Source organism: the organism of the source record quoted next, unplaced genomic scaffold, assembly GCF_019419815.1.
Source record: "Pyrus x bretschneideri cultivar Hongxiangsu unplaced genomic scaffold, Pyrus_bretschneideri_v1 Contig44, whole genome shotgun sequence".
In the NCBI taxonomy this organism is placed as follows: Eukaryota; Viridiplantae; Streptophyta; class Magnoliopsida; order Rosales; family Rosaceae; genus Pyrus; species Pyrus x bretschneideri.
Window position 1 is genome coordinate 3330521 of NW_025999768.1, and position 24996 is coordinate 3355516.

At 36.7% G+C, this 24996-nt stretch overlaps 2 protein-coding genes and 1 pseudogene across 2 annotated transcripts; all 3 read left to right on the forward strand.

Annotated features, from left to right (window-relative positions):
• The first annotated feature begins 5542 nt into the window (after positions 1-5542).
• LOC125469565 (ubiquitin-like domain-containing protein CIP73) lies at positions 5543-9671 on the forward strand. Its single transcript, XM_048566969.1, has 11 exons — positions 5543-5566; positions 6354-6416; positions 6797-6914; positions 7719-7825; positions 7915-7986; positions 8138-8299; positions 8423-8492; positions 8593-8765; positions 9008-9172; positions 9264-9335; positions 9420-9671. Exons 1-11 carry the CDS (start codon positions 5543-5545, stop codon positions 9639-9641), a joined length of 1248 nt encoding a protein of 415 aa, XP_048422926.1. The 3' UTR covers positions 9642-9671.
• A 1362-nt stretch (positions 9672-11033) lies between these two features.
• On the forward strand, positions 11034-13959 carry LOC103953837 (annotated as a pseudogene).
• Positions 13960-22082: 8123 nt separating this feature from the next.
• LOC125469572 (alcohol acyl transferase 1 allele GSa-like) lies at positions 22083-24836 on the forward strand. Its single transcript, XM_048566996.1, has 2 exons — positions 22083-22780; positions 23709-24836. The coding sequence occupies exons 1-2, from the start codon at positions 22340-22342 to the stop codon at positions 24585-24587; spliced, it is 1320 nt and encodes a 439-aa protein (XP_048422953.1). The 5' UTR covers positions 22083-22339; the 3' UTR covers positions 24588-24836.
• The last annotated feature ends 160 nt before the right edge of the window (positions 24837-24996 follow it).

A 24996-nucleotide genomic window follows, 5' to 3' on the forward strand; every position in this document is an offset into this window, starting at 1 on the left:
ATTTTCATGGTTAATTTTATTTCTCTTGATCTACTTCTAATCTGAACCCCTCAGTTTCCCTAAACACAATCCGATGGCCCTTCTTATATCCAAACAGTTCCCTAAGCAGCTGGATCAAGATACACTTAATTGGCTAATGGAGATAAAGAGAACGAGAACCATTAACAATCTGGACCAATGAGAGGCGCAATATATGAGTGTTAGTCCGTGAAATAACTCGAATTTCAAATCAATCACTTGAAATGCTTATGTTTTTTGGGATTTCCAATGTTCGGTTAGTAGATCTACTCCAAATTGAGCCGAGTTGTACTGTTTATTTCTTGTCTCAGTATTGGGTATGTGCAGTGTTGTATTTGCTGATACGATGGCCACATGTGCTTTTTGCATCTTACAGGGACTTACATTGATAAGAAATGCCCTTTCACTGGAAATGTTTCTATAGGGGCCGCATCTTGGCTGGCACTTGCCATAGTGCTCAGATGAATAAAACAATCATCGTTCGAAGGAATTATCTACATTATATCAAGAAATATCAGTGGTATAACGTTCGCATTCAATTTTTTTTTTTTCATTTTCTATTGTATCTGTTGTCATTTTGGAGAACTAACAAGTACCATCCTCTTTGCTCTTCTGAAATCTTTTTCTTTCTTGTCGCTTACTTAAGATACGAAAAGAGACATTCCAACATCCCGGCACATGTATCTCCATGCTTCCATGTGAAGGAAGGAGATCATGTTAACATCGGCCAGTGCAGTTGATTTACCTTAGCTCGTTTTTAACTACATGTTTATGTATGTAATTTGGCATGCGCTAGCGCTCAATTTGTTCATTTTTTTTGGGTACTTTACCAATGTTCAGGCCACTGTCCAAGACTAAGAGGTTCAACGTCTTGAAGGTGACTCCTGCTGGATCTTCCGGCACTGGCAAGAAGGCTTTCGCTGGAATTTGAATTTAGGAATTCTTGAGTTTCATGGTAGGCCGGCACTGTAGGCATTGAGGAGACATAGTAGCTTTCCGTGTACCCTTTCAATTTCTTATGCACTGGTTAAATTTTGTTCTTTTGACGACTCTCGTGGTATTGAAATAGGAACATTTTTTTTATCATGTTTGAATTATAGTGCGTGTATTTTGGTATGTAACACAAAGAATCTCCGGGTGTGCCAAAATTATGTTGGCTCACACAATTCGCCCTACGAGTATTTGTAACTCTTGCCATTTTAAAATGCCTTTGAACACCTTAGGGAGGCATCCGACTCTTTTAAATGAGTTATTTGTTACTTTAGGCGTGCCAATATTGGTTAATACCAAGCAAAATATTGAATAATTTTATCATTAGAATGTAAACTTGCACCACAAGTGAGTTGAGTGTTTTAATCAGATTACTATACCATGAATAGGGTTAAAATTCATGTTACGTTCTTTTCTATGCATTGTTCTTTAAAGGACTTCAAATATTGTCTTTATGTATGCCAAATGATAATCACAAACTAATTGGATATTAGTTCGCCTCAGTTTGCAATCCTCATATAAATATAATCACATAAATATATGGCAGGCTATATGAAAATGAAATAACAAAAATGAAATGACGTTAAATACTTATCAAATATCCCACAACAACATAAATACAAAATATAAGAGATCGGGAAAGTTTGGACTTATTCAGGCAAACTCTCTCAACGGTCGGATAAGTTTTTTTACTGTGGCTGAAGTGCTCTGGAATGAAGTTTTCTTAAAGGAAATCGATACAACTAACAATGTAGCAAAGCTAAAAACATAAACACAAATGCTTAAGTTTGGAACCCTAATATTCTTCATGTGAATTGGTATTAGGGTTCCCCAATGATATATGAAATCCTTCATAAATGCAAATGCTTAAAACTCTGCATCACTCGAGCGTCCCGTTTCATCTTGTTGATAATGCAAGTCGGACGCACTTTGTGAAGAATGCAGTCTCCCGCAATTTTCTTTACTAATTTCAACCAACGCAATGGACCTAAAGCAATGATATAATCTTCCTGTCCATTTACGAGCAAAAATAAAATTTATTAATTTCATCATTCCCCACTTACGAGAATTTTTTAGTGCTTCGGAAATAAGGCTCGTGTATAAAGTGTCATTAACACAAGTGGTTAGAATTTTTTCCAAATATCCAACTACTTGTATACGACACTTTTATAACAAATCGTGTTCCAAGCGCATTGAAAAATCTCTGTTTGCTCACATGGAGGTGAAAAACCTAACAAACAAACGTACAATTGATAAACCATTTAATCACCAAGGGGGAATAGTAACACTTACGCGGAAAAAAATATGGCAGTCTAGCTGTGCTGCAATTGCCTACAATTGTATTAGGAAAGTTTAGAGATATATACAACAAACATGAACAATTCTGAACTTGTTTGGAAGTGTTTAAAATCGATTAAAAGCACTTTTAGAGAAAATATTTTTGTCTTCTAAAGGCACTTTTACTTGCATTTTTACTAAAGATTTTTTCACAAAAACTTTTCACTAGGAACATTTACAGCTATTTTAAAAGCACTTCCAAACGAGGTTTAAGTTTCTGTACTCACAAATTTTCATTAGAGTTTATCCTTTTGTTCCATAATTTAGTTTCCCAAACAAAAGATGAGTAAAACGTGATTAAAAATAATTTATGCACCTCTAAGCCTGAGGGACCCATGAGAAGCTTCCGTCGTTCGACATATTGGTCCTGCACGCACACAATTTCACCGTTACATCTTTGTTTCAATAACCCCAACTAACCAATTTTCAGAAACATGAATTTCATCAACGTTATTATCATCTTCCCATTTATTTTTACCCTTCACACTTTTTTTTTTAATTCTTCACTGTTGTATCTAATGAATTGAAGAAGATTAATGACAAAAAATTACCGAAAGTGTGAGACATTCATGAATAAAAAATAACCCTATATTTAGAATATGTGGGACTTTCAAAATACCAATAAGACTCAACGGTAATTATAAATGCACTACACAAACATTACTATGAACTACTCGAACAATAAAATGCTACAATTTAAACAGTAGAAATGCACATACGACACTAAGCAAAGGACTTTGGGGATAACATAATCGTTTAAAATTCTCTCCAATGTATTGCATCTGGTCATTTTTAAGTCTCTATTCAACTTGTGTGGTGCATCCGTAATACATCTAACGTAAACTCCATAAAACTTTAAAGCCCTCATCCAACCATAAGGTAAAAGTTATTCATAACTTTCCATGAATAACAAACACTAAGCTCCCAAAAAGGTAAACGGATGTTTGACCCCCTAAACTAACACCCTAGTTGAGAATGACAACCCCTACCACCCCCATGATTTTTTTTTTTTTTTTTTTTTGAAAAATTTAGGACTTAAACTTATTTGAATTTGTTAATTAACCCTTTGTCAGTAGATTCCGTCCAATAACAATTTACTTGCTCTAAAAATTAAAAATGGAAGGAGAGAGAGATAAGCAATACCCACCCGCGTGATCCCAAAGTTTATGCAAAGACCACCACTTATATGCCCAATCCTGATCATTTCATACTGAATTTCACCCAGGACTTTCATTGCCTGAAATCAAAATATTGTGTGCTGAAATTTAAATTTTTTATAGGAGATATAGATAAAAAATAAAATAAAATAAGGAGTTGCATGAAACAATAATTATATTAAGTTTTCAAGTAAAAAAAAATCAAAATATATATAATATATATTACCAGAGGTACAGGAATACTCTTTGATAAAAGGTCAACAAGATCCCTGGCCTTGGGAATAATATCTGGGTCTGTTTTCTTGGTTGTTCTGAATACCAGGTTACAAAAAACCTGTCAAATATTGAACATAAACTAATTTAATATGTCAATTACACATAAGAGAGTGTGCTCGGAATAGAGTTAGGTAACAAAGTGTACTAATACAATAATACAATTGATTAGAAGTTTGAAAAAAATATTCAATTAGTTGTATTATGACAATGTCATTTGATGTAACGGGTTCATCTTTCCAGTATATTGAAAAACTTTTCCAAACATTGGTCATCTAATAAAAATTTACAAACTCAACATTTCTCTCATAAATATATATATACCAGATCAATTACGCATAAAATGCCGTATTCTTCTAAAGTAGATGTCAACGTCGGCCAAGCTTCAAGCAAATCTTTTTCTGAAAAGAAATATTCATAATTAATTAACAATTGGAAAAAAAAAAAAAAAAAAAGGAATAAGTTATTGTAATGGAAACTAAACAAAATTAAGTCTGATATAATTAGTTACCAAAGCATTTTGGATAGATCCTGCGTAGAGAGGGGCCTTCAGGCTTGCCATCTTCGTCCAGTTGAGGGCCCCACCTCTTGTCCGTCATATGGCGGATGTCTGGATCATCTCGATAGTAGAGCCGCAGCAACTTCTCTTCTGCCAAAGTCTCATAATAGTGAGGATAGTATATTATATATTAAGTTACAAACAAGAAATTAATGAAATATATGACGTAAAACCGAACGCACTAGCGTTTTAAGATCTATACAACCGACTCTATTTAACAAGAATTTACCGGAAGACATGCCGCAAAATGGAACGGCTCTTATTGTGATAAGACTTGGTTGTTGTTGTAGTATATATTAATAAGAAGAGAAAATTGTTACCAAAGCCTCTAGGGCAACGGCTTAAGAAAGAGGTGGCGTCAGGCATGCCATCTTCGTTCAGCCAAGGATCAAACATCGTCTTCAGTATTTGGAGGATCTCTGGATTCTCGAACCACTTGACTTTCTTCTGACCAGCAGTGACGTCCTTCAAGCTGTCGATCTCCATCATCGCCGTCGCTGTTGAAACCCTAGGCCCAAACAAAAAAGCAAAGACTTAGAACTCGATCAAATTGTTTTATTTTTTAAATAAATTTGAATTGGATATGAGGATGTTTTGTATATCCTTGTTTTTGAAAATTCTAGTATGATCTAGTGTATCTCGCACACCGAAAACTTTGCACCGAGCATATTAGAAAATCCGGCTTCATTTTCCTTCAACGGACGGCCAAACTAACCTCTTCTTCACCATCTGGAGGACTTCTGGATCTTCGTACCACTTAATTATTACCTTATCAATGAAGCTTCTCTCCTCTTTGGTATCCATCGTTGCTCTTGAACAGATGAGATGAGAGAGAGTAATTTGGAATTTAATAGGAATAGAAGAAAATATAGTATAGATGGTGGTTTGCCATGTTGATCAAGACTCTGTCTCTCGAAAAAATAAATCCACGAAGATCGCAGCCGCTCAATTGATCAGGGACAAAAGTTAGGAAATCTGAGCCGTTGAACATAATTGAACGGATGGGATTATAGGGAATTGAATCGAACACACCATCATTTTCTTGGTTAGTTTTATTTCTCTTGATCTACTTCTAATCTGAACCCCTCAGTTTCCTTAAACACAATCCGATGGCCCTTCTTATATCCAAACAGTTCCTAAGCAGCTGGATCAAGATCACACTTATTTGGCTAACGGAGATAACGAGAACCATTAGCAATTTGCACCGATGAGAGGCGTGATGTTTTACAAGGTTATCTTGTACTTTCTCCAAACTAAAGCGATCCCATAAAAATAGGGTTTGCTCAGAATGGGAATTGAGTTGTTCATTCGAAGTTGTTAAATTCAAACAAAACCAAATCTTGTTTCGGCCTGCAAAAATCGAACAAAGTTTTATGTGTGCTGGCTAGTGAGAGTGGATCAAAGTCAAAAGGGTCATGGACGCTGCCAATGAAAAGAAAAGGGAGAATAGGAAATTGTGATATGAGTGCTGTTGCTTTTCTTATAGTTACCGTTACGATGTTTTCTTGTGGTGATGAGTAGATTTTGGTCATAAATTTTCTTGATGCGATTGGGCGTTTCTACTGTAATGAATGCCCTTATACTAATGTTTATGCTAAGCATTGCATGTGTGCAGACTATTTAGTGCAATGTTGTTAACTAAGAATAGGGAGAAATGGTTTGTATTTACACAAAATCATGTTTTGAAGTTGGCTTAGGTTATGGAAAATCAAACATATTGTATATATGTTGGACTGGACATTCGAGTTTTTCGTTTGAAATACTTGTGGTGGTTTGGGAATTAACCAAGAATTGCTACCCATGTTTTTACTACAATTGTGTGTTATGGTTAAGTAGAGACGGGCCTGCCTTGTAACATTAATGGTTTTTCCTTTTCCTCATTTTGTTTTTCATGTTTTTCGATTATCAATGTCATTATATAAAGTAGTAGTCGATTGAATGCTCAAGTTTCCCCATCCCAACCTCTAATAATGGAGAAAGAAAGCTGTTTCATAATTTATACTCTTTCTCTTTTGCAGGTTCATTGCGGTCTGAGGAGAATGGGTAGTAATGGTACTGAACATATTCCCATGGATGAGCAGGTTGAAGGGTCTGAAGCCACTATTGAGATTAAAATTAAAACATTGGATTCACAAACTTATACTCTCAGGTGGATAAACAGGTTGCATCTCTTGTGACTTTTCATTATATTTCCTGCTTTTGGGCAGCAGTTATATCCTTGTGTACAATCTTGACCACCATAATGTTTGTGCATTTTTAGTGTACCCATATAATATGTTCTTACAGCTTGAGATAGTTTCCTTAAGTTAAAAGTGCTTATATGTGTGAAAACTCTAAACGTTAGTACTGAAGCTTATTTGTGAAGGGATATTGCATGTGAGGACATTCTAGTAGAAAGTCTTTTTTGTAAAAGTTTTCCAAACAGGTTTGAATTTACCAAATTGTGTCTTCTGAACTGCAGATGCCAGTTCCTGCTTTGAAAGAACAGATTGCTTCTGTCACCGGTGTGCTATCAGAACAACAACGACTGATATGCCGAGGAAAAGTTCTAAAGGATGATCATCTTCTCTCCGCCTATCGTATCCTATTCTTTTTGTCTTTTGAATTGTGGAAGAATTTTTTAATTTTGAAAACCTTGTGGCACCTCTATGTTACTTAGGATTCTATGGCCTGGTTTGGTACTGAGGTGATTCTGAAAAAAGCTGGTATCAAAAAAAGCTGGAAGCTGTTTTTATGTTGGTAAACATTCGCTTCAGCTTTTTTCACAGTTTTGGGTGAAAAAAAAGCCAAAAACAAGAAGCTGCAAAACCCAGCTTTGAAAAATGGTTTTTTTTCACATCTGTTTTACATAAAAGTTTACCCAAACACTATAATACTGTTTTTTTTTTTTCAAAAGCACTTTTACAAAAAAGTTTACCAAACACTCTGCTCCTTTATTTCACAGCTGCTTATTTTCACAGCACAGCAGAAGTAGCTTTTTTTCAAAGCACATCAATACCAAACCAGCCCTGTGTTTCATCGGCCATTTCCATTATACTCACCAGCTTTTCATTTTACGGATTTGATATTTCCTTAACACAGTTTAGATGTTGAAGATGGCCATACCTTACATTTGGTTGTGAGACAACCTACTCCACCATCAGCTGAAGGATCACCAGATCATCCAGGTTGATCTTAATACTATGTAGTATTCTACAATTCTACATCTGTTAACATGTTTTAAGTTATGGACACATTGATGGCAAACTATCTGATAGTTTGGGTTCCTGGGTTGTTTCGTAAGATTGGTTACCATTAGTGGCAAACCTCATTTCTCTCCTAGATCTTTGATTCAACTGTTAACGTCATTGACCTTGTTTTCATACTGCCAACTCTCAGTGTAGGAACTGATCCGGCTTCAAGTACAAGCCGTCATGTTGGCCCTGGTGTTGTCGTTGAAACTTTCAGCATGCCTCTTCAAGGGGATGGGTTTGCACCTGAAGTCAATCGGGTGAGTCTTTAACTAAATAATTTGTATTCCTATTTGGTTTAAATAATTTTCATGGTAATGATTTCCACCTTATCTCTGTGTCTGAGAAGATAATCTCTGCTGTTCTTGGCTCTATAGGAATGCCAAATATTGCAGGTGACAGTGAAGGGATCGAAGTCAGGGTAAATTTAAAATTGAAAATTTCTGAAGCTAATCTCACTTTAATGGATATTGCGTGTGTGTGTGCATATGTATATCATTTGCTATTTTAAATTCATGTGCACTTTGTGCTTACATATTTAATCTGTTACGGGGATGGTTGATATGCTGAAGGAACATGGGTCACAGAGGCCAGAAAGGACATCGGGTTTGGGGGGTATGTTTGATTTCTCCCAATTTCAATCTGAACAAGCTGCCACAAGGGGTCCATCTGACAGATCAAATGGGACATTTATTCATTCAACATCATTTCCTTTGGGGCCTCAGCCACCTCTGGCAAGTTAAAAGTTTCCAATTTGTTTGATTAAGTTTTAATCTTCTTGTGTAGTTTGAACTTAACTTAATGAATCTCCTTGAAGCAATAGTATAAATATTCTGCTTTATCGGTGGTCTTTGCAGGTAATTCCTAATTCTTTGACCACTTTAACCCAATATCTGAGTCATATGAGGTGTGAATTTGAGGCCATTGGTGAGTTTTCTATGTGCAGGAATTTTTATTATATAAAGTTGTTTCACAAATGGTGCTAGTTTGCTGAAATATTTTTAAGTGTCAGCTCATTTAACAACAGGCATAGATGCGAGAAGCAATCAAGCAGCTGCTACTCATAGGACGGAAGAAAGCTCCAATTCCTCCTCACGTTCAGGGATAAGGCAAGAGGGGCTCCCCACTCCTGCATCATTGGCAGAAGTCATGCGTTCTACTTGGCAATTACTGGCTGAACAAGTTGGAGAATCCTTACTTGTGCGTTCTTATGTGTCATTGTAAATTTTCGCTACATTATTGCAAGTATATATATTGGTGTTCCAAGTTGACAACTAGTGCTGGTAGCTTGATTTTCCATTAGTTGTCACAAATGAGCAATTTATTGTTTAAAGTAGAACAATCTAGTTACTGTAATTCTATATTAGCTACAAGCTTTCGGCTGTTTGATTTATCATGTTAAACAAAAGGTACCTTGCGATTTTCATGTTACATCTTGGCAGCAATTTGCAAGTCAACTGGATAATCAAGGGAATGTGACTGATCCGGCAGCACGGTTGAGCACCCAAGCTAGTGCATCGAGAAATGGAGCTTTATTTCATAACCTAGGTGCCTTTTTACTTGAACTTGGTCGTACAACCATGACATTGCAAATGGGTCAAGCACCGGTAGTGTTTCCTGGAATTGTCCTTGTCATGTCATTTTGTCCATTTAGATCTCAGCTGACTTCTAAACTTTTCTCTGGGTCATCTTATGCAGTCTGACGCGGTGGTTAATGCTGAACCTGCTGTTTTCATATCCCCTACTGGCCCTAATCCCATTATGGTTCAGGTACTGTAACTTTCTAAACACTTAATTAACACCTTGTTGAAAATAGTTCTATTGTACTGACTGAATTGAATCATATTTGGTTAGCCTCTTCCTTTCCAATCTGGAACGAACTTTGGTGCCAACCCCATGGGAGCTGTGCAGCCTGGTTCTGGTCTTGGTAGTGGACTTGGTACTGGTTTTCTTCCAAGGCGTATTGATATACAAATACGAAGAGGTACCTTTGAGTATTTATTCCCAGGTTATTTCCGTCGTTTGGTTTACTTTTATTCCCAGGTTATTTCCGACGGTGGAAAAATTTCTTTCTGAGTTGTGGAGATAATGTTGAGATAGTTGTTGGTCGGATGTAATATCGTAGTGTTACATAAAATTCATGAAACAGAATTTCGTCTTTGCTAATTAATGCCTAGTTTTCCATGGAGTTTTGAACCACAGAAGGCAGATAGATGCTTTGTTAATTTCCATTCCTCACCATTTTGGACTAACCTGACGGAATTTGGATCCTCTTTGGACCTTAGTGTTCGTAGGCCAAGGACCACCAAATATGGGTCCTTGGTTTGTGTGCCAGAGAGATCAAAGTACTTGATTTTTGTGAGCCGAGCCGATGGAATGAGTTTATGAGAACTGTCAAATTTAATTTGAATGGTTTGGATTGTCTGGTCCTTGGACTTTGGATAGTGAGATTCAGAGAGGATCTTTGTCCAACCTAACGGGCTAACGGATAAGAACTTTACACCTGGCTACTTGGTCGCACTCATCATCTGTCGTGAACATACGATTAATTATATGCATAAACAGCACTACAATATTTGACAAAATCTCCCACAAGTAGTAAATTGATCTAGTGAATATATTTTTTGCAAACAAGTAACTGGTAAATGTAACTTAGAGTGGTAATATGCTTGTAATAAAAATAAACTTGTAATTCTCTCGTCGAAAAAAGGAAAACTGAAACAAAGGCTGGCAAAGTGGGAGTCGACCCAAAATATCCCTGCCAATCTCCATACTGATCAGCAGTCTTCTGAATCTGCAGCAGAACAGCAAAATGCTGCAGATTCTGCAAGAGATGGTAATACACTCTTTGGCAGTGCCAAGAGAGGACAATTTGTTTTCTGTGGAGGTGCCAGAAGTTTCTCAAATATTTTGTTCTTTTAATTTAGATACTGCGTGTGTCTTAATTTGCTGTACTACGTAATTTGTGAAGTAGCATCTAAAGAAAAGATTAGTTCAACAAATAATAACACATAGCTCGTCCAATGTCTTACGCACAAGAATTGAGTTAGGCAGTAGCTCATCCAAGGACTGGATTTGAGTTTTTCATCTCTTCTAATTTAGTTAACGTTGGTGGTTAAGTTGCTGTCATTGGTTGAGTGTATTCATTAGTGGCTTTTTCCTGCAGGATCAGCTCCCAATGTCAGACGGTCATCTATCGCACGAAGTTTCAGTATCAATATTTTATCAGCTGGCGGAACCCCAAACAGCCAAGACTCTGAGAGACAGGTCCCAAGCAGTATATTACAGTTTATAAGGACCCTCTTTCCGAATGGTGAAATTCATGTAGAAGATGGCAGTGCGGAGGGAGTGATTGCAGGTTCTGTACCAGATCAGGCAAGGACATCTAGTGGTGGTGTAGCTGCACCGGAAGCAGAGCCAAGGGCCACCGATGAAGGAATATTTTTGTCTAATTTGCTTCACCAAATCATGCCATTCATATCTCAAGCCACAGGCGGAGAGCCAGGAAATTCTTCTGAGCACAGAATGGCCCAAGATTCTTCCACCAGGGTACGTTTTCTACACCAGTTATCATTTCCATGGCATTTTACGCCAACATTCAGTGCCCTCGTTCTCGTGAATGGCCAAACAAAGCATACCTGCACATTAAGTTGTAAATCTTGATGTTAGGCTGAAACAAAAAGATGACTCTGTTTTGCAGGCTGAAACGTCCAATGTTGGGTCATCCCATCAGCGTAGTGATTCTGAACCAGATCCACCAACTTCAAAACGCCAAAAGGTGACAACGATGTAGATGAAAATCTAAATCCGTTTTCTTTTCTTTCTTTAACTCCTTATCTGCGTTCTTTGATTTTTCCGATGTTTATAACTTGTATCTCTTTTCTTCAATGCAGACGGAGTAGTTATGATCGGACAGTTCAAGCTACGTTATTCATTGTCGTGAGAAAGTGATCGATTTTTTTTTTAGTACAATCATTAAGTATGCCTTTTTTTTTTTTTCAACACAGATTGCTTCTTGTTTTTCCGAGACGGTGGAAAAATTTCTTTCGAGTTGTGGAGATAGTATTGAGATATAGTTTTTGGTCGGATGTAATATCATAGTGTTACATAAAATTCATGAAACAGAATTTCTAATTAATTTCTAGTTTTCCATGGAGTTTTGATCCACATAAGGCAGATAGATGCTTTGTTAATTTCCATTCCTCACCATTTTGGACTAACATGATGGAATTTGGATCCGCTTTGGACCTTAGTGTTCATAGGCTAAGGACCACCAAATATGGGCCCTTGGTTTGTGTGCCAAAGAGATCAAAGTACTTGATTTTTGTGAGCCGAGCCGATGGAATGAGTTTATGAGGACTGTCAAATTTAATTTGAATGATTTGGATTGTCTAGTCCTTGGACTTTGGATAGTGAGATTCGGAGAGGATCTTTGTCCAACCTAACGGGCTAATGGATAAGAACTTTACATCTGGCTACTTGATCGCACTCATCATCTGTCGTGAATATACGATTAATTGTATGCATAAACGACACTACAATATTTGACAAAATCTTCCACAAGTAGTAAATTGATCTAGTGAATATATTTTTTGCAAACAAGTAACTGGTAAATGTAACTTAGAGTAGTAATATGCTTATAACAAAAATAAACTTGTAATTCTCTTGTCGAAAAATAGAAAACTGAAACAAAGGCTGGCAGAGTGGGAGTCGGCCCAAAATATCCCGGCCCGAACTCACTCAATTCGCGCCTTTTTTTAAAGTTTATGCTAATACAAACACGCGCGCAGCGCGCCAACGTGAGAGGGGTAGGGTTTTGTGGAACGTTGAATCGCCTCCTCTGCTAACACCTGGACTCCTCTCGAGCTATCAATCGAACAGGTCGGTTCTTTTCTTCTATACCTGCTAGTTGTTACTGTGTCCAAAATGTCGTCGTTTATATCTTTCAAGCAGTCGTTCTATTTGGTATTTTTGACATTTTTGGTTGCAGACTGAGAAGGCGTTTCTGAAGCAGCCCAAAGTGTTCATCAGGTAACCGGTTAATCAAATAAATTTCAATTTTCTTGTTGGGATTAAGATTTGTTTGTTTTAAATTTGTTTTGCTTAATTATGCATTTGCATTTGGGCTTTATTTATAATTTTATTTTTATTTTTTGTTCTACTGTAATCGAATTTATTAACCAGCTCGAAGAAATCTGGGAAGGGGAAGAGACCCGGAAAGGGCGGCAACCGGTTCTGGAAGATCGTTGGGCTCGGTTTCAAGACCCCCAGGGATGCCATTGAAGGCCCCCCTCCCACCCTCTCTCTCTCTTCCTTCTACTTATGTATCTTACTATCTTTTATATGTGTAGTAGTTCAAGTTATGCAATGAATGAATTCGAAGCGTTTTAGTATGATTGATTAGTTGTACCCGGATTGATTAAAACACGGTGTCTGAGTAATGTTGCATTAGCATTGCCCCCATTTTATAGTTGATTTGCATTTTTGAAGTCTTTAGGGTATGTAACAATGCCGTTTATTAGCGTATACACGATTACCTTTGAATTAGAAGAATTAAGCAAATAGAGACTATTGTGTCGGGTTGACTTCTAAGTTCTAATAGAATGTTGAGGTACCATTATGATCTTGATATATGAGTGTTGTTTCGTGAAATAACTCGAATTTCAAATCAATCACTTGAAATGCTTATGTTTTTTGGGATTTCCAAAGTTCGGTTCATAGTTCTACTCCAAATCGAGCATGGTTGTACTCTTCATTTCTTGTCTCAGTATTGGGTACGTGCATTGTTGTATTTGCTGATACGGTAGCTACCTGTGCTTATTGTATCTTACAGGGACTTACATTGATAAGAAATGCTCTTTCACTGGAAATGTTTCTATCAGGGGCCGCATCTTGGCTGGCACTTGCCATAGTGCTAAGATGAATAAAACAATCATCGTTCGAAGGAATTATCTACATTATATCAAGAAATATCAGAGGTATGACGTTCGCGATCTTTTTTTTTTTTTTCACTTTCTATTGTATCTGTAGTACTCATTTTGGAGAATTAACAAGTACCATCCTCTTTGCTCTTCTGAAATCTTTTTCTTTCATGTCGCTTACTTAAGATATGAAAAGAGACATTCCAACATCCCTGCTCACATATCTCCATGTTTCCGTGTGAAGGAAGGAGATCATGTTACCATCGGCCAGTGCAGATGATTTACCTCCGCTCGTTTCTAACTACATGTTTATATATGTAATTTGGCATGCGCTAGTGCTCATTTTGTTTATTTTCTTTTGTACTCTACCAATGTTCAGGCTGCTGTCCAAGACTGCTAAGAGGTTCAACGTCTTGAAGGTGACTCCTGCCGGATCTTCTGGCACTGGCAAGAAGGCTTTCGCTGGAATTTGAGTCTAGGAATCTTGAGTATCATGGTAGGCCCGCGCTGTGAGGAGATATAGTAGCTTTCCCTATACCCTTTCAATTTCTTATGCACTGGTTAAATTTTGTTCTTTTGACGACTCTTGTGGTATTAAAATAGGAACATTTCTTTCTGGGAATTGTTATTAGCACTTCAAAAATCTCTACATTCCAAACTTTCTATATTAGGAAAGAAAAATACACTTGTGAGGAATGTAGAATGAGATTTTTGAAGTGCCAGTAACACTTTCCTTTTTTTTATCATGTTTGAATTATAGTGCGTGTATTTTGGTATGTAACACAAAGAATCTCCGGGTGTGCCAAAACTATGTTGGCTCACACAATTCGCCCTGCGAGTATTTGTAACTCTTGCCATTCTAAAATGCCTTTGAACACCTTAGGGAGGCATCCGACTCTTTTAAATGAGTTATTTGTTATGTTAGGCATGCCAATATTGGTTAATATCAAGCAAAAGATTGAATAATTTTATCATTAGAATGTAAACTTGCACCACAAGTGAGTTGAGCATCTTAATCAGATTACCATACCATGAATAGGGTTAAAATTCATGTTATGTTCTTTTCTATGCCTTGTTCTTTAAAGGACTTCAAATATTGTCTTTATGTATGCCAAATGATAATCACAAACTAATTGGATATTAGTTCGACTTGCAATCCTCATATAAATATAATCACATAAATATATGACAGGCTATATGAAAATGAAAGAACATAAATGAAATGACGTTAAATAATTATCAAATATCCCATAACAAAATAAATACGAAATATAAGAGATCGGGAAAGTTTGGACTTATCCAGGCAAACTTTCTCGCCAGTCGGACAAATTTTTTATTGTGGCTGAAGTGCTCTGGAATGAAAATTTCTTAAAGAAAATCGATACTACTAACAATGTAGTTAAGATAAAAACATAAACACAAATGCTTAAGTTGGAACCCTAATATTCTTCATGTGAATTGGTATTAGGGTATCAATATATATATATATATATATATGAAATCCTTCATAAATGCAAATGCTTAAAACTCTGCATCGCTCGAGCGTCCCGTTTCATCATGTTGATAATGCAAGTCGTACGCACTTTGTGAAGAATGCAATCTCCCGCAATTTTCTTTACTAATTTCAACCAACGCAATGGACCTAAAGCAATGATATAATATTCCTGTTCATTTACGAGCAAAATAAAATTTATTAATTTCAGCATTCCCCACTTACGAGAAATTTTTAATACTTCGAAAATACGGCTCGTGTATAAAGTGTCATTACACAAGTGTTGGAATTTTTTTCAAATATCCAACTACTTGTATACGACACTTCTATAAAAAGTCATGTTCCAAACGCATTGAAAAATCTCTGTCTCCTCACATGAAGGTGAAAAACCTAACAAAATAAAACCATCTAATCACAAAAGGGGAATAGTAACACTTACGCGGAAGAAAATATGACAGTCTAGCTGTGCTGCAATTGCCTACAATTGTATTAGGATAGTTTAGAGATACAACAAACATGATCATTTCTGAACTTGTTTGAAAGTGTTTTAAATCGATTAAAAGCATTTTTAGAGAAAATATTTTTGTATTCTAAAAGTATTTTCACTTGCATTTTTACTAAAGATTTGTTCACAAAAACTTTTCACTAAGAACATTTGTAGCACTTCCAAACGAGGTTTAAGTTTCTGTAGACATAAATTTTCATTAGAGTTTACATTACTGAGTTGGAACAACAATCCAATGCTTTTCTATTCATGGAACAGGTTCCAGAAGATACGTGCTGGAAGGTTGAAATCCAAGTGTCTCTGGTGTTCTGAAATTATAGCCTTCAACACATCCACTGTAGCTGCCGAGTGCACTTGCACCGGAACTTTGCTGTCACACATGCGCTGGACCACCCAAACATTTATGTTGGCATTGATGTTGTAGGGCATTGCAGGAGACTGCTCCTGTGTAAGAACTTGTATGGTTACCCCCTCTAGTCGAACACTGTTGCATGAATACGAATGACTATCATCCATGACTGATTTCTTGTGGGCAAACAAATAGAAATTTGGAATCTAGTGAAGTGCTTCCAAAAGCACTTCACTAGATTCCATGCATTTGGAAGCACTTCAGTAGGCTCCCTAGACTTCCGTGTTTTTGGAAGCAGAGCTGATGAAGTCGTGCTGGCTATCACTTCACTAGATTCCAAATTTCTATTTGTTTGCCCACAAGAAATCAATCATGGATGACAGTCAGTCGTATTCATCGAACAGTGTTCGACTAGATGGGGAAACCATACAAGTTTTTACACAGAAGCATTTTCATGCAATGCCCTACAACATCAATGCCAACATAAATGTTTGGGTGGCCCAGTACGGGTGTGACAGCAAAGTTCTGGTACAAGTGCATTCGGCAGCTACAGTGGATTTGTTGAAGGCTATAATTTCAGAACACTAGAGACACTTGGATTTCAACCTTCCAGCACGTATCTTCTGAATATGTTCCATGCACATAACCAGAACACAAGCTGAGATTGTTCTCGTATCTTTTCGTTTAATCTAAGAGTAGTCACGAAAGGGACGGAAGAGAGTGAAGATTGTTACCTTTCAATGATGACTGGAGCTGTGATTTGAAAGATTTTCAATGATGACTGGAACTCGGATTTGTTGAAAAACCGTCGTGAGAGGGAAAGGCTGGGCTCGAGTCTGAGCTCTGGCAGAAATATGGCAACTGATTCAGTTAAAGCTTAGGGTGTGGTTCTCGAGGTTGGCTGAGAAGTTAAGGAAGAGAGAGTGAGAGGCTCTTCAAGTAGAGAGTGAAAGTGAGATTCCAGAGAGTTATCAACGACGCCTAGGGTTTGAGGGAGCAGAAATGACAAGTGGGGGCTGAAAATTGGCTTTTATAAGACCACACCCAATCCTGGGCTATTTGCCAAATTACCCCACTTATTCCCCTCCTAAAACCAACCCAACCCAAGCCAAATCTTTAGGCTAAAAGCCAAAAGCCAAATGCCAAACCAAGGCTAAATACCCCCTAAGAAATAGCCTACAAACACGTGGACTTGCCTAAAGGGCTCGGCTCGTTCACTCACGCACTCGCCCCACGCGGGCCGTTTGGCTTCAGTGCCTAATAGGGGGGCCCACTGTCAGGGGCGTTGTCGCACACCAACTAGAGCCCAACGGCTCTGCATCCTACGACTGGGCTTTACGGATCATTGGTTGATCTAACGGTCCAGATTCAAATTTTGTTTTTTTAAAAAATGTAATTTTAAAATACATTGAATCCAACGGCTGAGATCGAATATAATCAAATATAACAGTAAAAAAAAGGATCTAACTGCCCAAATTTAAATCCAACGGCTTGATGAAATAATCTTTCATCATTCAGCCATGACACTCTTCTTTATCATGCTGCACAAATGAACGCCCCGTGACAGAACCACGATAGCTAGATTCGGCATGGTGCTCATATTGCATAAGCGAGTTTGCAAGTTCAACTTCTGCGTTGATCATTTCTATATCCTCAATGTCAAGGCTTGCTTGGTATTGTGCCATCTGCATTGCCCTGCTACGCCTTCTTCTATCACCCATTGATGAGATATTGAGGATTTTTAGGAAATAAAAACACTTTGAAAGTTGAAAGATTGGTGAATATAGAGCATGATTGAAGGTTGAAAGATTGTGTGATCAGCTGATATTCAACATCTGTTTATAAAGAGGATGATTGATGAAAGTTGAAAGATTTGTGAAAGTTGAAAGATTTGTGAAAGTTGAAAGTTTGGTGAAAGTTGAACGATTGGTGAAAGTTGAACGATTGTTGAAAGTTGAAAGTTTGGTAAAAGTTGACCGATTGGTGAAAGTTGAAGGCTTGCTTTGTATGTATTTTGTATGTGTTTCGTGTGTGTCATGTGTTTCACATGTGTTTTATGTGTGCTTCATGTGTTTTGTATGTCTTTCACATGTATTTTGTATGTGCTTCACATGTGTTATGTGTGTCTTGTGTGTTTTATGTATTTTGTGTTTATACATCTCTATCATGATTTTCATATTCTTCCATAGTGTTTCATAAGTTTCATGCATCGATTTAGTGATTTTTCAATATTTATCGGAATTTAAATATTTTTAGATTAAAATGTTCATAAAATTAATTTACGATAGTCTACATAATTTTTTTTTAAAGTTCATTTAAGAAAAAAATTAGCCTAAGTTCATTCTTTAATAATCCTGTGCTAAAATTTTAGGCCAAAAGGGTTGGAGCAGAAAAGTTGTTTCTGGGCTAAAAAATTTAGCTTTTAGCCCAAGGACTGGACATGGTCTGAGGGAGCGGAAATGACAAGTGGGGGCTGAAAATTGGCTTTTATAAGACCACACCCAACTTTGGGCTATTTGAAACCAATGTCAAATACCCCCAAGAAATAGCCCACAAACGCATGGACTTGCCCAAAGAGAGCACAGTCTCGGCCCATTCACTCGCGCACTCACCCCACGCGGGCCGTTTGGCTTCAGCAGCCGACAAGGAAGGGGCCCAGTGTCAGGGTCGCTGTCGGCCACCAACCAGAGCCCAATGACTCTTTTCTACATCTTATGGCTAGGCTTTACGGACCGTTGGTTGATCCAACTGTCCAGATTCAAATTTTGTTTTTATAAAAAATGTAATTTTAAAATACATTGAATCCAACAGCTGAGATCGAATATAATCAAATCTAACAGTAAAAAAAAAAAAAAAAAAAAAAAAAAAAAATCTAACAGCCCAAATTTAAATCAAACGACTAAAATGATTAAAAAATTTATTTAACTCAAAATTCACCCACAAACTCACCTATGTATTTGTTCAAACATCCACACAAAACTCAATTTTCTCCTACAATTCTTCCAATTTTTCTTTCTACCATTTCTTTCCATTTCCAATTGTTCAACATGGCAAGAGAGCATATCAGAGGTCGTAATTGAACATGTGAGGAAGATGTTGTTTTATGCTTGGCATGAGTTTCTGTTAGCAAAGATGGTGCAGTTGGCACGAATCAAAATAAAAAGGTTTTGTGGGATAAAATCATTGAAAAGTTTCATGAAAACTGCAACGACGACTGGAGGGACTATGGTGGTGTTTACGATCGGTGGAAGACAATCAACAAAGCATGCACTTTATGGAAGGGAAGCTTGGAGAGAGCCGTGGTTGGCATGGCTAGTGGAAGGAGCGTCGCAGAAATTGTGAGTTTTTTTCTTGATATTTTATTTGTCATGTACATAAGATTATTTTGCAACTAATTGTTTTTATGTATTTTGTTTGTCCTTCACATGTGTACGTGCTTCACATGTGTTATGTGCGTCTTGTATGTTTTATGTATTTTGTGTTTATACATCTCTATCATGATTTCATATTCTTCCATAGTGTTTCATGAGTTTCATGTATCAATTTAGTATTTTTCAATATTTATTGGAATTTTATTGTAAAATTATGTGCTTATGTTCAAAGTGCTTCAAGTGTTGTGAAAGTATAGTTGAATCTCTCTACTGTGAAGAAATGTTCTACAATTTTCTTAGATTTTTTTTGTTTTCCATACCCTTCATTGTTTAGCCAATTAACCCTCAGCCTCATTACAACCGTAATAAAGTCATTTTGATCCAAGAAGTTGCTTGATATTGATAGCGAGTTATGTGGACAAGTTAGCATATGGCGAGATGTACAATGAGATCATTTGAGTGAAACACATTAGCCCACAAATATGAGTGAATGAGTGCATGCCTTGTGAGAAGCTCACGAGATTGCATATGATGTTTTAAAGAAGCTTAGAATTGCATTGGTATGGCTATTACACACACTACACTCCAAGTTGGTTTGATTATTTGGTTAACTCTTGGATATTGAATTGAACTATTCTTGCTTATTTCTTGAAAATTATCTCACGGTTGGGTTTTCTCTAAGATTAAAATTTGGGGAGTTAGCTATTATTTTTTTTCGTCGCGTCTTTGTGTTTTCTTTTCTTTTGCTCAAGGACAAGCAAAATCTAAATTTGGGGGTATGCGTAAATTAGATAACAAAAATTAAACTCATTAAGTCTCGGATTTTAGTGCTCGCAAGTATACGAATCGGATGATTGTATAGCATATAAGCACGGATATCGTCCCATAGAGATTGAATTGATCCTAAAATCTTATAACTAAATCGAAACAAATTATAGTGGAGAAGCTTTAATGGAAAATATGGAAGATTTGAATTAAGCTAAAAATGAAATATGACTTTAAAATAAAATGCATGAAATAATAAAATTAAAAACTTGAGAAAATAAAACCTAGGGCATCCGAATTCACCGTAACCAATTCTACTTAATTCCCTTAATATGTTATGCTCAAGTAGTTCCCTAATATTGATGATCGATTTTCCCTAAATTATTCGATGGCCATGGCATCTGGTTACATCAAAAGTATCCTTACATATTAACCCTCTATGGCATCTAGATAGATTTAAACAAGTAGGAACCCATTAAGCTCTATGGAAATCGTTGGAAAATCACACAAACCCAAATTGTATGGCATCTACAAAGGGGTGGTTATGGTGTCAATTGCAAGAAGCTAAACCCAAGTTAAGTATGTAACTTGCATCAAATCAACCTAATTTAAACCTAGATGGTGATCAAGCATCTAAATAAAAATCAAGCACATTACGAACAGTAAACGATACTCAATAAAGAAAAAAAACATGATAATAACGATGCTACAAGGCAATTAAGTATTCATGACTAGGCTACATTATAGCCCTAGCAAAGAAAAACTCTAAAGTCTCTCTTCATTCTTCCTTCTTCCTTGCCGCAGCCCCTAGGTCGACTTGTGCTTCTTATTTTTTCTAGTTGTTGGTGACCCCAAACAAGGAGAATGGATCTCCTTAATATAACACCCACGGCAAAAGGTATGCAAGGCTAATTGAAATCCAATTAAAACCCCACTAAACTCTTAAGCATAATGGACTTTAAAACCTTATTAAAGAAAAGGAAAAAATAAACAGAAATAATAAAAACTAGAAATTAAGTCCCTCCTAAAGTCCATTGAATAGCATCCTCATGTCCATTTGATTCCAAACCCGCTTGGTTTCATCTTTTTGTTATAATGCACATGTCTTCGCGCAGCTAGTTAGTCTTGTGCTTCACTGGAATTACTCTAGATGCCCGAAATCTCCATTTTCCACTTCTTTTTCACGTAACTTTCGTATTAAATGCCTAGGAAATAAAACAATATAAATTAGTGCATTTAACTCATTCATATAGACAAAATCCAAAAGAAATATATGATTAAAAATATATGAAAATATGCATTGAGGGAAAGAGGATGAGTTTAGACTCACAATATCAACTACTCTTTTTTTGTTATTTAACAAACAACATTATCTACACTAAGGGAAAAAGGATGAGCTTAAATTTACAATGGACTAATAATAATGTGGTTCAAATTTGTCTTTGGTGAGAATTGAACATAAAATCTCTCACTTACAAGTGAAGAGGAATATCACTAGATTATAATACTAAATAGCGATTGAACTTTAACTTTCATCATGATATCAAAATTTATTATCTCATATGTGAAGTCCACCACTTCGCCGTGCTCCACGCCATGTGAAACAATATACTTCCGTGTTAAAATGCCAACAATGTTTTCCTTTATAGCCCAACGCTTGACGTGCTCCCAACAATGTTTTCCTTTAATAGCAGTCGTCAAATCAATGTTTTACAAAAGTCACAGCTGTAATTGGGGCAGGTACGTGCAATGTTGGCCTTTTTCCTTCCATTCCTATCAAAGGTTTTCTACCAAACACCTGTCCTCATACCCCTGTTAGTATTCAGTTTTCTGATGTTGACACCACAGATTCGTACATATACATTAATACTGAATTTCATTTCAACATCAGAAAACTGAATACTAACAGGGATGTGAGGCCAGGTGTTTGGTAGAAAACCTTTGATAGGAATGGAAGGAAAAAGGCCAACATCGCACGTACCTGCCCCAATTACAGCTGTGACTTTTGTAAAACATTGATTTGACGTCTGCTATAAAAGGAAAACATTGTTGGGAGGACGTCAAGCGTTGGGCTATAAAGGAAAACATTGTTGGCATTTTAGCACGGAAGTATATTGTTTCACAGGGCGTGGACATGTTTTTCTTTGCAGTCCATGTTGATTGCGTGATTTCTTTCTAATAATATTTTTAATGAAAAAGAAAAGAATCACATTCACAACAGGTGAAAACTTGGACGAAAGATTCGGGAACCTTAGAGCATCTGCATAACGCCGTATAAGTACTGACTATCAACTTTTAGTTAGCATACATACCACAAAATAAAAGTTCCAAATCGTTTGATCTTTTGCTTGTTCTTAAGCTCGTTACTGAAATGATGCCACTCTTAGTACTTCAGATGAAACGATTGCAGCCGGAACTTATAATTCCGGCAAAGCCAACGCCTCAAGAAACAAAGTTTCTCTCAGATATTGACGACCAAGAAGGCTTGAGATTTCAGCTTCCAGTCATAATGTGTTACAAAGACAACCCTTCACTTAATAAAAATCGTAATCCCGTTAAGGTGATTAGGGAAGCCTTAAGTAGAGCATTAGTGTATTACTACCCTTTAGCTGGAAGGCTTAGGGAAGGGCCTAACAGAAAGCTTGTGGTCGATTGCAATGGTGAAGGTATCTTGTTCGTTGAGGCTTCTGCTGATGTCACACTTGAGCAACTAGGAGACAAAATTCTACCTCCTTGTCCACTCTTGGAGGAGTTCTTATTTAATTTTCCAGGCTCTGATGAAATTATTGGTTGTCCTTTGATGTTAGTTCAGGTGAGTCAATTAATTATCAATTACATGTTATTTAGTTTTTCGTATATGACCAATTAATTCTTTACAAAAAATTTGAAGTAGGTTAAGGGTATGAGTAGTGTTTTTTGCGTTAAGGTCGCATACACACCTTGGAGATTTTTTGTAAGAAATTAATGCAATCAACAACACATGAAATTTTTAACGACAAATAAGGACATAAACAAGAAAGTGCTAACAATATTGTAAATAAGTTGATGTTTGGTGGCACCGCAACTGTTTTTAACTTTTTCATAAAATTGGCAACCCTTTTCAGAAACAAAAATTTATAATATTGCCACCACACCCAAACTTGAACTTATCTACGATACTATCACACCTCTTTGTTCTTATGATTAAAGAAAGTCATTAAGTGGTTTTGGAAAGAAAAGATTATGAGATGCTTTTCATTATTTTTTGAAACTAATTTTTCTTTGACAATCCTTATGTTTAACCCTATACATTTTAAAATTTCTATACACACCGAATTAAGGAAATTATATTTCTACATGGCATCTGCCTAATTAGGTCATAGGTTTTCTACCAGCCTCACATCACCTTTATTGTGTAGGTTTTCCTTTGCCGTTCTTCTTCTAGGTTTTTTGCATGTCGCCATGTCGTCCTCTTTGTCTTCTATCTAAAATTTTCTCTTCTATAAGCATTTTGTCTAAATTCCTCTTTATTTAAAGACTCTTTCAAGTAACTACAACAGACGCAAGACTCTTTCTCTCCATCTTTCTTGAATTTTATTCCTAATTTTTACGAAATTTTTGTTTCCTAATTAGATCATCTAATTTAGATGGTTTTTTTTTTTTTTTTTTTTTTTTTTTGCCTTTTCTTCTAAAGAATTGTTAACTTGCATGAATATGATGATCAAGAAAAAAGTCTAGTAACTAACTTTTGCAATATGCAGGTGACCTGTCTTACATGTGGAGGTTTCATACTTGCATTGCGCGTAAACCACACAATATGTGATGCATCTGGATTGCTCATGTTCCTGACCGCCATTGCGGAGATGGCAAGAGGCGCACATGCACCATCTATTCTACCAGTGTGGGAGAGAGAGCTCTTGTTCGCTCGAGATCCACCAAGAATTACATGTGCTCATCATGAATATGAAGACGTGATTGATCATTCTGATGGCTCATACGCATCCAGTAACCAGTCAAACATGGTTCAACGATCTTTCTACTTTGGTGCCAAGGAGATGAGAGTCATTCGAAAACAGATTCCACCCCACCTAATTTCCACTTACTCCACATTTGACTTGATCACAGCTTGTTTGTGGAAATGTCGCACTCTTGCACTTAAAATTAATCCAAAACAGGCTGTTCGAGTTTCATGCACTGTCAATGCACGGGGAAAACACCACAATGTACGTCTTCCCTTGGGATACTATGGCAATGCATTTGCATTTCCAGCTGCAATTTCAAAGGTTGAACCTCTATGCAAAAATCCACTAGGATATGCTTTGGAGTTGGTGAAGAAGGCTAAAGCTACCATGAATGAAGAATACTTAAGATCAGTGGCAGATCTTTTGGTACTAAGAGGGCGACCTCAATATTCATCGACCGGAAGTTATTTAATAGTTTCTGATAATACGCGTGTAGGTTTTGGAGATGTCAATTTTGGATGGGGACAGCCGGTATTTGCTGGACCCGCCAAGGCCTTGGATTTGATTAGCTTCTACGTTCAACACAAAAACAACACTGAGGATGGAATATTGGTACCAATGTGTTTGCCATCCTCGGCCATGGAGAGATTTCAACAGGAACTAGAGAGGATTACTTAGGAACCTAAGGAGGATATATGTAACAACCTTAGATCAACTAGGATCATGTCAATTATGTAAGTATTAAACGTAATGCACTTTCTGTTATGTAGAGTTGTCTCTCTTGGAACTTATCCAAGAGTTATAGCTGTTATCAAAAGGTCTGAATGTTATTAAAAAATAGCCAATAATAAGATTGGCCTAGTGTTGTAATAAAAAATTGAAAGCAATAAAATTAAATTTCAGTTGTCGTTCAAAAGACATCCTCCATATATATTCTCCTGTATTCTTCCTTTCTGCAGTATAACTGAAAACTGCTGATCTTTCCTCCAACAGTAAGAATCAAATTGCCCATTTGTTAGACAATTTAGTAAGTTTTCAATGGATTTCTTGAAGTATCATGAAAAAGTCAGGAAGTTTGAGCCTTTAT